Source organism: Labeo rohita, chromosome 13, assembly GCF_022985175.1.
Source record: "Labeo rohita strain BAU-BD-2019 chromosome 13, IGBB_LRoh.1.0, whole genome shotgun sequence".
In the NCBI taxonomy this organism is placed as follows: domain Eukaryota; kingdom Metazoa; phylum Chordata; class Actinopteri; order Cypriniformes; family Cyprinidae; genus Labeo; species Labeo rohita.
Window position 1 is genome coordinate 27,545,076 of NC_066881.1, and position 13,936 is coordinate 27,559,011.

At 33.8% G+C, this 13,936-nt stretch overlaps 1 protein-coding gene across 1 annotated transcript in view; it reads right to left on the reverse strand.

The window, feature by feature from the left end:
• slc35f3b (solute carrier family 35 member F3b) overlaps positions 1 to 5,272 on the reverse strand; it is an 84,308-nt gene extending 79,036 nt beyond the window's left edge. The window contains exons 1-2 of the mRNA XM_051125831.1: positions 5,101 to 5,272; positions 3,378 to 3,592 (exon numbers count right to left, since the gene is read on the reverse strand). Of these exons, the coding sequence (XP_050981788.1) occupies positions 3,378 to 3,592; positions 5,101 to 5,192 (307 nt within the window). The 5' untranslated portion in view covers positions 5,193 to 5,272. The remainder of the gene's footprint in view (positions 1 to 3,377; positions 3,593 to 5,100) is intronic.
• Positions 5,273 to 13,936: the final 8,664 nt, after the last annotated feature.

A 13,936-nucleotide genomic window follows, 5' to 3' on the forward strand; every position in this document is an offset into this window, starting at 1 on the left:
TTTCTTTACGACTGAAGAAAGAAAGACATGAACATCTTGGATGACAAGGGGGTGAGTACATTATCTGTAAATTTTTGTTCTGGAAGTGAACTTCTTTGGGAGCATAAGAGACTTTCAAATACATTTAAAGAACTGATCCTAAACAAAAATATCTTAATTTGTGTTCCGAAAGATCTTACGGGTTTGGAACGACATGAGTGTGAGAAATTAATGACAGAATTTTCATTTTTAAGTAAACTCTCCCTATAAGTGTACAACATTTTACTTTTCCTGAGTTTCCATATATACACAGGATCTTCATCTCCTCTTTATTAAGCTAAATAGACTCTCTAGATCATCCTCCAATTTACTAAAGCCTTTCTTACCAATCACAGTTCACTTCCACTTAAATCAGGGGACTCATTTCACGGCTGCCTGGGCAGTAAATACACAGGAAGCAAACTGTGGATCACACAAAATATGAGGACTTAGAATTCTGCATATAAATTTGTCATTCAGCAGTAACAGCAGTACTGCTCGATACACACTGATTATGCATTATGTAATGTTATCCAAAGTGACTTACAGTAAACTTACTTCAGAGATCTTCTAGAACAAACTAGGGTTCAGTGTTTTGCTCAAGGGGACAGTAGTGACAATGGAGCAGTTCATGCATCACTTGTTCTACGTCTCAAAACTGTGACCTTTGGGAACCCAACCAAAACTTTGACCACTACAGTCCACCTATATCTATAAGTTATTTGCAGAGTAGCCTCAAAAAGTATTTTCAAACTTAAAAATGTGAATTAGAATACAATGGCAAAAAATTAAATGAATCAATATCCAAATAATATGCAATTTGCAATAATTTTGTCTTAATTTTCCCTGTCAGAATCTGTTGAAATGTTAATTACTTTACCAAAATTAGAGGGATCATACAAAATGCATTATATTAGTTTATTTAGTACTGACCTAAATAAGATATTTCACATACAAGATGCTTATATTTAGTCCACAAGTGAAAATGATTGTTTAATTTATAAAAACGACCCAGTTCAAAAGTTTACATCTCCTTGATTCTTAATACTGTGTTGTTACCTGAATGACCCACAGCTTTTTAGTGATAGTTGTTTGTGAGTCCCTTGTATGTCATGATAGTTAAACTGCCTGCTGTTTTTCAGAAAAGTCCTTCAGGTCTTTGGTTTTTCAGCATTTTTGTGCATTTGAACCCTTTCCAAGAGTGACTGTATGATTTTGAGATCCATCTTTTCACTGAGGACAACTGAGGGACTCATATGCGACTATTTCAAACGTCACTGATGCTTTAAAAGGAAAAACTATGCATTAAGAGCCAGGGGGTTAAAACTTTTGAACAGAATGGAGAGGTGTTCATTTTTTTCATAACCACTCGTAACACTTATTTTGCCTAAATATCATATTTTTTCATATAATACTACCCTTCAGAGAGTTAAATGTTTCCCGGAAGACAAAATAAGTTTCATTTACCCTGATCTTAAAATACCCCCCCCCCGGCTCTATATATATTTATATATATATATACAGCGCTGGTATTAACTGTTTACATGTAATCTGGATTACGTAATCAGATGTAAAAAATTAAGTAACTTGTAATTAGAGTACATTATATTTTAAAATGCTCATTATCAGATTACAGTTACTTTATTATGGATTACATGATTACATATACACAATGGAAATAAAATATTTCTGTTTAGTGTTGAAGGGGTTTAAATAATTTTTATTTTATATTTATATGATTTAATTAATTATTAGCGTTTTATCAACTCAAACCCACTGAAGTTCTTACATTATGCACAGTTTGGGAAACTGTTTTGGTTTTTTTATATTAATAAGGTTTGATGGTAAATTTAAAACAAGTTTGATAAAAAAGTAATCTAAAAAGTAGTCAGAATACATTACCTAAACTGAGTAACATAGGTTATACAGATTTTCAATATATAAGGTAACAAAAGCATTTCTTGGTGTGTCCCAATGAAAGGTCAGTCAGATGGTGTTTTATAAGAGTCAGAATACTGCCTCACCAGGCATTACTGTGCTTGTTTCTGAGCTCAGAGTGGGTCCCAAAACAAGCAGACAGTTCCTTTATCTAGAGGGAACATTCACACAAAAGAGGATAAACAGAATCAGGAAGCTCTTCTCTTTATATCTGTAAAGCATAAACACCCACTTCACCTGTGCCAAGATGTGTCTGTGCCTTTAAAAGGTCTGGTTATTTTAAAGAATTTAGGCATCATCAAATGTCTCAATGCTCCATGCAATATTTGCAATAACTACTGCACCTGCAGCAGATCAGTCAAATTCTCAAAGTGCCAAAATTTAAAAAGAAACACAGCATGATTGCATATAATCTTGCACTGTCATAAATCAGTTCTTTAGCTTAAGTCTTCAGCTTCTCAGATTTTTCTCCTGCTGAAAAGAGCCCAGAAATCCCACATGTGCTTCTTCTAAAGTTTCAGAAGTCATGTCACTTTTATGTAGCTTTGCAATACACATTGTTTCAAAGGAGTTTCACAGTAATAAACAAGAAACAACAGAAATAGAAAAAAAAAATCTTAAAATTTGTAAATCAGCTCTAAAAAGCAAATAGTGTCATTATTCACCTCAAGACGGTTCGATGTTGGTTTAAATTCAGATCAGTAACAGTGTTGATGTTGCTAAATCTGTCAGTTATCAACAAATTTGATTAATCTATAAAGCAGCTCTACAGAAGACAACAGTGCCATCATTAGTTTTGGGTAAGCTTACATTAAAAACCATAACATTAGATATTACATTTTGATGTTAAATCCACTATTGTTTTATATAGAATTGATCTGTAGTCTATACAGTATTTGATGCAGTTACATTAAAAGTAACTAATTAAATTGCAGAAAAATGAAGAGTAGTCCCCTACTTTATCCAGGGAAAAGTAATTAATTACTCAACAATGCATTACCCCCAACACTGGTCATCATCCAGCTCAATTCAGTTCAGCTTCTTTGTTCTCCCCTGATAGTGTTTGTGCAAATCAATCAATCAATCAATAATAATGACTAGAAATATAAGAATCTCAACAATTATCAGCCCGAATTTCCAGATCCACAAGTCTGCAAGCAAAAATGAACTCAAACATTCTCAAATTCTTCCAAAACCAAACGATCTGATCTATGCAATCGGCATTAATTTTATAGCTTTGATGTTCGTCCATCTCAACAATTGTTTTTTAGGAGAAACATCTGAGACAAAGTTAAAACTCCATCTGCTAAGCTCTGAGAGAGCCGCTAAGCAATAAAAGGTTCCTCTGGGAGACTCTCAGTACCTTGATGTTTCACAACTGATCCACGCAAACGATTTATTAGTGAAAATGAGTTGCTTACTCTTATAAACGGCATTCCACGGCTGGTAGCCATAATAGCCCGTGATTCTCAAGATCCTCTCCTCGATGGACGCGCTGTTGATGTCCTCAACTGATCGAGATGACTTCAGGTCTTCTTTAATCGATTCATCCACCACCAGGTACTTGAGCTGGCGGAGTTGGGGGCTGATGTCGGACAGCCTTCTGGGACTCACCTCGGGGGATTTACGCATTCCGCTGGAGACAAGAACACAAAGTTGGAATCGCGTTGGCTTCGAGCGCTTGACACAGAGGGCGAGGTGTGCCAGTGAGACCGTGGCACACAAACAGACCTTCTCATTACATTGGGATTCGGATAGTCCACCTCCTTAAACAGAGGATATGGTGTTTTTCAAACACAAACACTCCGCGTAAACGGCTTTCGAGAGCGCGGCTTTGTTTCGGTGCGTAAAGAGGGTGGATGCGCGAATCTTCACCCTCCACTAACTGGCATTGCGAGCGGAGGAGGCAGTGGGGCTGAGAGATGATAACCAGACATGACTGCTGCTCCGTATAGTGTAACACTCTACTGGTACAGTAGGCCACGAATCATTTGGTGGAAAGTATAGATATACAATTGTGAAATACACACAAAAATAAAATAAGTTTAGTGCACCAAAAATATTGTAAAAACAAATATTATTGGAGTATATGTTACAAGAAAATACGGTTTCAGTCTTTCTACTTCAAAATGTAATGGTTAATTCACTGTTACTTGGCGTTTATTCATAATTGTTTGTTAATTTTCTATCAATTTCTAAGTGAAAGTGTTGCAAAGAAAATCGTACACCATTTTTTCAATGTAGAGCATTTTAATAAATTAAATTAATAACAGGCTATAATGTAAATAACACTGATAATAACGATTGGGTAATCAAGTGTAACAACAAAACTGAAATCATTAATCAAAACATAATTTCGCGGTAGAAAGCAATAAAAAATGATGTAAGATAGCATGTGGAGTATGAATGAATAAATTAACAAACCAGAAGCTGTTTTTGGATCATGCACCAGGTCATGATCATGATGCACTGAGTGCATTTGCATTTGCTAATTTTAATATACATGTATATCACGACTTGACAGCATATTGCAAATTAGTTAGGGTACTTTGTTATGCTGCAGCCTATGGCCACCGGGTGGCGTGCGCGATTCAGCTTTACGCACCAACTCCACTGACGCTCCTTTCACATACGGAACAATTAACGCTACTCTTGGTGCTTCTCACAAATGGCATGTTTACAATCTAACTTTATTTTACAGTTTGATATGGTGAGTCCTTTGAAAATGTTTGCTTTTTCACCCTACTTTTTTCTTCCGCGTTTAGCATTATGATACATGCAAGGAAACTGGCATTTTTTTCTTATACAGTTTTAAATGAGTAGCATATATAGACAAAATAGAACAGTGAACTATTATATCCGCCCTGTTCTTATGAATAGACATCGTTTGGAATACCCAGATGCGCATGAGACTTACAGCACCATTTATAGACTTGTGCGTAATGAGCTTAGTAGTTAGTTTTTATCACTGTCATCACGACTGACTCTAAATGGGGTTTGTTTAGAAGCTTTATTTTTTCTCTCAGTCCCTGAATAGAAAGACATTTACTACATCTGTCACGACTCAAAAGTGATGCTGCGTAAAGCAGCATATCAACAAAACACGTATTTCACTCATGCATAGGTGCTTTTTAAAATTCTTACATGGGCATCAAGGTGGTCGGGGGTCCCAGGTAACACATGCAGTCCCTTCGGGGGGGTCCGAGTCGGTCTCCATCTCCATACATGATCCCCATGAATGACAGCAGATCACTGCTTACAACGCACAAAGACACACGGACTGGAATGGACCGCTCACCCACTCTCACACACACTCCAGCCGTGGCATTTACAGATTTTCCAGATAGTATCAGCTGTCACACCTCCAGCGGTTTTTCAGAACCACAGCGCCATCTGACGGTGGATGAGGTTTTGTGCTGCGTGTTTTACTTAACTGTACTTGAGGGGAAAACCTTAACCGAAAAGACAGTCCACCTGTTCGTTTAGTGTTACTTGTTTCTTTGTTTATTTGGGAAATTTACTAGCAATGTGTAAGTAAAATTGTTTCAAAGCCATATTCAGTGTGGAGGTTTCAACAGGATTGCAAACGTTTTAATAATAAAAAAATTTAAAGTTAGTCAGGGCACGTATAATATAGAAAAGATGAGGAAACTATAAAACTATGCGCGTTTTGTATCATCTTTTTTTGAAGATGCGTCGACAAAACATGCTAATACTCTAATATATCACTTTAGCTACAGTATATTTCCATAAACCTAGCCAAACACAGAACATTTCTCTAACGTTAGTATAGGTTCGTGTTCCTGGTTATTTTTGGGAACCAAATAATAACGTTCTAAGAACATTATTTTTGGGTTTTGTTTTCTACAGTCATAAAATAACGTTTCCCAGAACGTTCCAAAACTGAATGTTGAATCACGATTAATCGAATCCAAAATAAAAGTTTTTGTTTACATAATATATGTGGGTGTACTGTTTATATTTATTGTGTATATAAACACACACACATACAGTATATATTTTGAAAATATTTTTATGTATTTACATGTAGAATTTTGTTCATATAATTAATATTATATATAAATATATTTAATATATAAACATAGCATATTTTTCTTAAATATATCCATGCATGTGTGTGTATTTATATTTACATAATAAATATACACAACACACATATATTATGTAAACAAACATTTTTTTTTTTTGGCTGCGATTAATTGCGATTAATCGTTTGACAGCACTAAAGTTTTTTAGATAATGGATGTTTCGCTAACTAAACTGTTTGTGCTGCACTGAAAAAGGGCCTTTAGTTTTGCATTTAATGATCTAGCTAAATAAATAAAAAATAATAATAATAAATTGTACCCACAAGTACTATAAAACCTGAAATTAGCTACTAATGAATGTACTGAACTATGTTTTTATGAATATATTTCTTTGGGGGTTTAGTTTAGATAGAAGATAAAAAATATTAATAGCTCAGTGTAAATACAGTAGATAGCCAAACAATAAGAGCTGGTCCTCTGAGTAAAGGGTAACAGTAGAAAGTCCAAAAAATGCAGGGGAACAAAGTTTTAGAAAGTCTCCAAACAAAATATGAGCAGCAGGAAAGACCAATTTATCATATTACTGTGTTTCAGTGAACACCACCTTCTTATTATTTTTCCACTGAGCAGTTTACACAAAAAATCATTGTGTCCTTATTATACAGTACAAGCACTCTTCATGGACTAAAAATAGATGACATCTTAAGAGCTCGCAATTTATCCTGCTCATGTCTGTTTTTCAGCAAGAAAAACACAATGTCCCCATTATTGTAGCAAATCAAATTTGTAAATTATGAATGAAAGTAGAAATGATCCATCATTCGAATTTGATAAAAGTCTAAAATAAGCTTTTAGTCATCCTGACCCAAAAAATCACAGTTAACAAATGTGTCGAATGAGTCTGATGTAGCTCGTCTGTTGTAGCTGGTCAGAATTATGACGGCTGAGGCTATGTGAGAAGGTAGGATGAAATTTTCCTGCTGTCTCCCACAGAAACCCACCCACAAGGCTCTATGGTATCCAATCTATGTCACAAACAGTTTTCATGGTGACTATTCTTATTAGAATCAAAACTGAAGAGAGTATCCTGTTTTGGTCTACTTATTATTTCTAAATTAGGCTATAGCATGCTTGTTGACCGTATGTTTTTGTCCGTTGTCTAGTTCATTAAGGCAGCTTGTGGTAAGTAAAACTAAAAATTCGTTGGCTTGTGTGTTGAGATAAGCTGGATTTCTGTCATTCATATTTTATAGAGACATGTAGGGTTTCACAGCAGACCCTTTATAACCATATTTAAAGACATAAATTAATGCTTGTCTTTTGTGGCTGTGTTTTCGTCCTACATTTCTTGATGTGGCTGGTCTATCTTGTATTTAGGTCACCAGCTTTCCCTGTTGCCATGTAACCGAAGACGCTGTCTGCTGATGGGCTCTCAACTGGCCCTCGAGTCCAAAACCCAGCATCCGTTTTCAGCTCTGAGGCGATTTGAAACATGCATCATACATATAAACTACACAACTAATCTTTCTAGAAATAATAGGAGTTGTGCTTCAGTGCTGGTGACAATCATTCGGCTGAAAGCTATCAAGTTAACCTTGAATGAAGAATTATGCAAATGTTCACCTGTTATTTATTTCTTTGGTTTTCATGGCAGCCTTGCATGTGCAGCTAGCACAAATAGATGCCAGTCTGGTATTACAGAACACATCCAATATTAAAAGATGAATAATTCATGACCTGAATGCAGCAACAGGTTGACAGTCGTTAACCATGTGGTCACACTTTTGCAATCTAAAAAAGAGCATTTGAATCTGCCTTAATCTTTTCTTGCAAAATGTGTAAACAACTCAGTATTCATTTTGACTTTTATTTATCAAAGTCGGGTATGACATGATTTGTGACTACAGAACTGTATAGTACAAAGCCCATGTGCTTTATTTGAAATGGCTGAATTTTATAACTCCTGAATGAAGAACAGGCAGTGTTTCTGTGGACTATAAATCGAGGTGGCCTGCGGTGCCAAAGAAAGCAAAGTCCAGAGCAGCTATAATTTATTGAGGCCTTCTCCAATAGGGTCTTCTTCATGAGCACAGAGATTAAAGGAAACCAGGACAGGCAAAATCAGAGGACTCTGGGTACAAAAAGCAGCACTGAAGTGGAAATAAAATAGAGCAAGAGGAGAACAGATGAACTGAGAGTACAATGGCGTTTTATTAAGAAGTATAGAAATGCAGATATATAGGGATGCAAAAGTCTTTTGATAAAACAACGCAAGTATTACAAAATATAACATTAAAAGTGTATAAATCACATAGAAACACTGTCCAACAGAGATATGAGCAGGTAAAGTTACTAAGCGAGTTTATCTCTAAACCCTCTAAAGCCTGCGGTGAATGGGGAAAAAAATCATGTGAGAGAAGGCAATGCCGCGATATGATTGGATATAACTGAAAATGAACGAATCGTTCAAGAACGACCTATCACTAATTTAAAGTAAATCTCCATGTTTGTGACCAATATTTGCTGAGCTTTAATGAGTGATGATCCAAACGTTAAAAAAAAAGTTAAAAATTAAATATTAAAATGAATAGCTGAACATAAGTTCGCAAATAAAATATACTTTTTAAATTGTTACTGGCTTGAGTTAGGCTATTATTATGGAAAAAATTTAAAATACTTAAAACACTAACTTGATGAGATTCATACATGGCTTAAATAAATAGAATATTGATTACAATGTTAATGTAAAAATATAAAATAGAATTGTTTGTTTTTTTCTGATAATGTGACTGTGACATGAATTTGCATTTGATTAAAAAAAAGAAAACAAAAAACATTGATTTTACATAATGTTTTAGTATTTGGTTTGAACAGACATAAAAATGCGCTATCCAGACTTAAATTTTTATAATTCATGAATGAAAACATTTTGTAATATGATTTTGATGTACATCTTTCGTGGTAATGCAATGTCTGATTTTAAAATGCCTTTCAAAGGATGAATTTTGAGATTTTAAGTTTTGAACTGATATATAATTTCTTATGAGATCTAAAGCATGATAGGGAAAAAGGAAATGAAGAAGGTCTTTTGTGACAAAGGTCAGAACTCATGTTATGATGTAATTTTTTTTAGGTTGCACTCTTGACATATATTAATCTATTACTTTTCCTACAGAATTTGTAACACAAAAATATGGTAAAATCTTAGACCTTTCCAACAATGTATAGTTTGTCACGATTAGATTAGGATTTAAGTAAACTTAGGCGTCCCACAGAGGGGACGGTGACAGGTAAAGGGTTAAAGCTGTATGAACTCCAGGTTTGTTCTACAGCATGATCTGAAAGGCTCCAAAGAGAATCTTGTGCTTCTGCACAAAGCAGTTCACATAACCATAGCCAGAAATTTGCTTAATTTATATTAGTGACCTAGAAAAAGTGCATAAATGTGCACTTTTGTGACCTGTTCTACTCTGTTTATTTCAAGGCTCCAATGAAACAAAGCAAACAAACAGTTTTTCAATGCGGTTTCAGACTTTTCGACCATGCTGTTTATGCAACAGTACTGTTTAGGGTCAGTATAAGATGAGAAAAGTGACAGTAATAACATTTATGAAGTTAAATGATCATTAGTAATTTCAAAAACGTGTAATTTCAAATAAATGTTCTTTTGAACGATCTATTTATCAATTAACCTTTTTTTAAAGACTGTCTTAACATGATGGTTTTCACAAAAAATATTAAGCAACACAACTTAACATTTATAATAATAAGAAATGTTTCTTGTGCAGCAAATTAGCATATTGGAACATAAATTTTATATTACATAAATTCATATATAACATTTATACAGTCATGTATAAAAAACTATAAAAAAAAAATATACAAAACTGGATAAAATCAGTAAATACAGATATGCATATATAGGCAGGCAGCAGAGATATCAGCCCATGAAGCTGTGACAGATGGGGAACCAAATTAAATCGTGGTGAGAGAAGAGAGCAGATAAAGTGGGAAGCAGATAAAAGCATGACAGGTCGAGTCATCGCCATCAAAACAGCAATAGCTGAAAGGAGGGATAGAAACAGTGCTGCATGAGAGAAAAGTGCTAACGATCATATTTAAATGACTAACTTAACCCCAGCATTAAATGTCCCTCAAATTTCACTCACAAACCATTTGGTATAAACAGGGTCTTGCTGTTTCAAGCAATGTGCTTCCTCCATCACATAATTCAACAGCGTAATGTAAACACTGCGCTTGTGTAAATATTTAATATGTAATATTTAATGCATGGAGGTTTGCATGGTGACAGGCCTCTCTACTCTCTGAGTTGAAGTGTGTGACTGTAAGAGCAGGATGGTGGGTATCAGAGTCCTGGAGTATCACCGCAATACTGATCCCCCTCCTCCTGTGAGATTCACAAGTGACACAAAGCTGAGCGCAGCAGATGATATGCTGTCAGGAAGAGAGAAACGAAGACCGAGAAACACTGAAAGACATGTTAAATGGCACTCACTGGAGAGCTGCGACTTCTTTGTGAACTTCTTTGAGAAGTACAATGCTGATGTTAAAAATGAGAATATTTTGTACCTGCTTCTTAATATCCTAATAACATGCAAATCTCTCTATGTTTTGTCACAAAACATTTTAAATGTTCTCAATAATAATAAATAAATAAATAATAATAATAATAATAATAATAATAATAATGAATTTTAAAATGTTTTAATTACAGCTGGAGCTAACAGAGCTAAAATAAATAAAATAAAATAAAATAAAACTTAAATCAGATGGTAAAAAAAAAAATCCCTCGCAAATATTTGCAATAATTTTAATTCAAAGCTCTAACATTTCTAATTTCTAAATAAGGTAAAATTGTAAGTAATATTAAATAAAACTATGAGTAATATTAGTAATATTTAAAAAAATAAATATTAAATAAATAAATAGTAACCACTTACCAAAATGTACTAAAAATATAAATAAAATAACAAATATATATATAAAAAAACATAAAATAAAATAAATAACACTTAAACCAGATGGCAAAAAATAACAAACAACAACAACAAAAACATAAACTGGATATACATAAACTAAAACTTAGCATATAGCAAAATGTTTAAAAAAAACATAAATAAAAATGTAAAATAAAATAAAATAAATAATAACACTTAAACCAGATGGCAAAAACAAACAAACAAATAAACAACAACAACAACAACAAAAACATAAACTGGATATACATAAACTAAAACTGAAAAAAAAAAAAAAAAAAAAAAATGCCTTAGCAAATATTTGCAGTAATTTTAATTTGAAGCACTAACATTTCTAACTGGATATACATAAACTAAAGCTTAAATAAAAATAAATTAAACCTAAATAGTAATATTAAATAAAAAAAATATTAAAATAACAAAATGTATTAAAAACGTAAAATAATAATAATAATAATAATAAAATAAATAATAACACTTAAACCAGATGGCAAAAATAACAAACAACAACAACAACAACAAAAACATAAGCTGGATATACATAAACTAAAACTAAAAAAAAAAGTATATATATATTAAAAAAAAAAAATTAAATATTAAATATTAAAAATTAAAAAACTTAGCAAATATTTGCAGTAATTTTAATTTGAAGCACTAACATTTCTAACTGGATATACATAAACTAAAACTTAAATAAAAATAAATCAAACCTAAATAGTAATATTAAATAAAAAAATATTAAAATGCCAAAAGCATATAACAAAATGTATTAAAAACATATATATATATATATATATATATATATATATATATATATATGTATATATACATATATAAAATAAATAATAACACTTAAACCAGATGGCAAAAAATAACAAACAACAACAACAAAAACATGAGCTGGATATACATAAACTAAAACTAAAAAAAAAAAAAAAAGCCTTGGCATAATGTTGAATGAAAATAAAATAAATGAAATGAATGAAATAAAATTGAGTAAAATAAAATAAAATAAAATAAATCATAAAACCTAAACCAGATGGCAGGAAAAAAAATTCTAACTGGATATAGATAAGGAAAGGACGTGACATGTGGCCAAGTATGGTGACCCATACTCGGAATTTGTGCCCTGCATTTAACCCATCCAAGTGCGCACGCACACACACACACAGTAGTGAGTAGTGAACAAACCGTGAACACACACCCAGAGCAGTGGGCAGCCATATTGCTATCGCTGCAGCACCCGGGGAGCATTTGGGGGATCGGTGCCTTGCTCAAGGGACTCACCTCAGTTGTGGTATTGAGGGTGGAGAGAGCGCTGGTTATTCACTCCCCCAACCTTCAAACCCTGCTGGACCTGGGACTCAAACCTGCAACCTTTTGGTTACAAGCCCAGCTCCCTAACCATTAGGCCACGGCTGCCCTAAAACTGGAAAAAAAAAAAAAAAAAAAAAAAAAATAATAATAAATAAAAAATAAAAATACTAATAATTAAACCTAAATAGTAATATTAAATAAAAGCTATTAAAATGACAAAATGTACTAATTAAGTACAGCTAAAAATAGGACGCGGATGAGACCGGAAGCCACACCCATAAAATTTACAAATGACCGCGTCCACTCTTATAACTAATAACACTATTTTAAAATGTGCATCTGCATTGTGTATATGCATAATAAATGGAAACCTTGCAAATAAATTAACAAATCTAACTGATGCTGTTCATATTGACAGGATGATATATAAACAGAAGCTCTATCTGAGTAAGAGATTCCTCCAGATTCGACAGAGGCAATCTGGTGTCCTCAACAGTGGGAGTTTAGCCAAAATGTCACAAAGCTCCCTTTTGCATAGTTGTGTGTTGATATGTCAGGCAAGGCTGGGGGATAATTGGACTCCCTGGGCCGAGCCGTGAGCTCTGTGTGTCCAAATGCTCGCCGCGCGCTGACATCTTCCAATTTCACAGCCGGTACATTTGGCGATTATTACGTGCTCTTGTTTGAATGTGTGTGTGTGGAGAGGTGAGAGGTAGGCTGCGCTCTGAGGAAAGAAAGTTGTGGTGATGTGTGTATCCAGAAATATGTGTGTGAAAAAAATAAACAAGCGTGTCTGTGTTTGTTTGGCCATTTTTGTGAGAATGCGTCAGGCCAGAGGGGCAACTCAAAAGAGAAAATTACCTTTGAAGTGTGGGTTTTAACAGTGTGAGCGTTGAATGTGAAATAAAATCCATTTCTTTTTAACACCCTTTGCTTTGAAAGCCCTAAGCGGTCATGCATTATTATTTCTTCTGACTTGTTCTGTCAAATTATAAGCTGTTTTCTTTTGGTCTGTAGAAAAAGACATTTCTAGCTCAATACGTACTTCCTCATCATGGATGAGTGGCTTCATTTTTTATGTTGATCAAGGACTCAGCCAAGCTGAAATAGCTCTATGTCTGTTAGTAATAGACCATAAACCAGTTTTGACACTTGGAGGCTACTGCTTCATTGCCTTATGCAGAGACTGTAGTGATATAGTGGCAGTCAACTCACAGGACCGGGACAAGTGTATGGCAAATAGTATTTAAGCTGAAGCAGAAATAGGGTTTCATAAAAATCAAATCATAAAGATGAGAAAACAAGACAAATCTGACAAAAACACAGTAGGTTTACTGTATGGCTTCTGTATTAATGGTGAAAAACATAGTTTTCTCATGCAAAACACACGTCTATATCACAAATAAATGTAATGTTGTGATCACAAGAAAATTAGGTCATGGCTAGAATAAACCAAGACAGATAAAAGAAAAACACATGTACTCTTAGGGCTTCCATACTTTCCTTTACCTACTTTTACTGTAGGTAAAGGATAACTTAAGAATCTCTGTTTGAGTCTATTTCTTCTTGATTTAAAAAGTTAGTTTTAGAGACTCTATGTGGATACTTTGTGGGGCA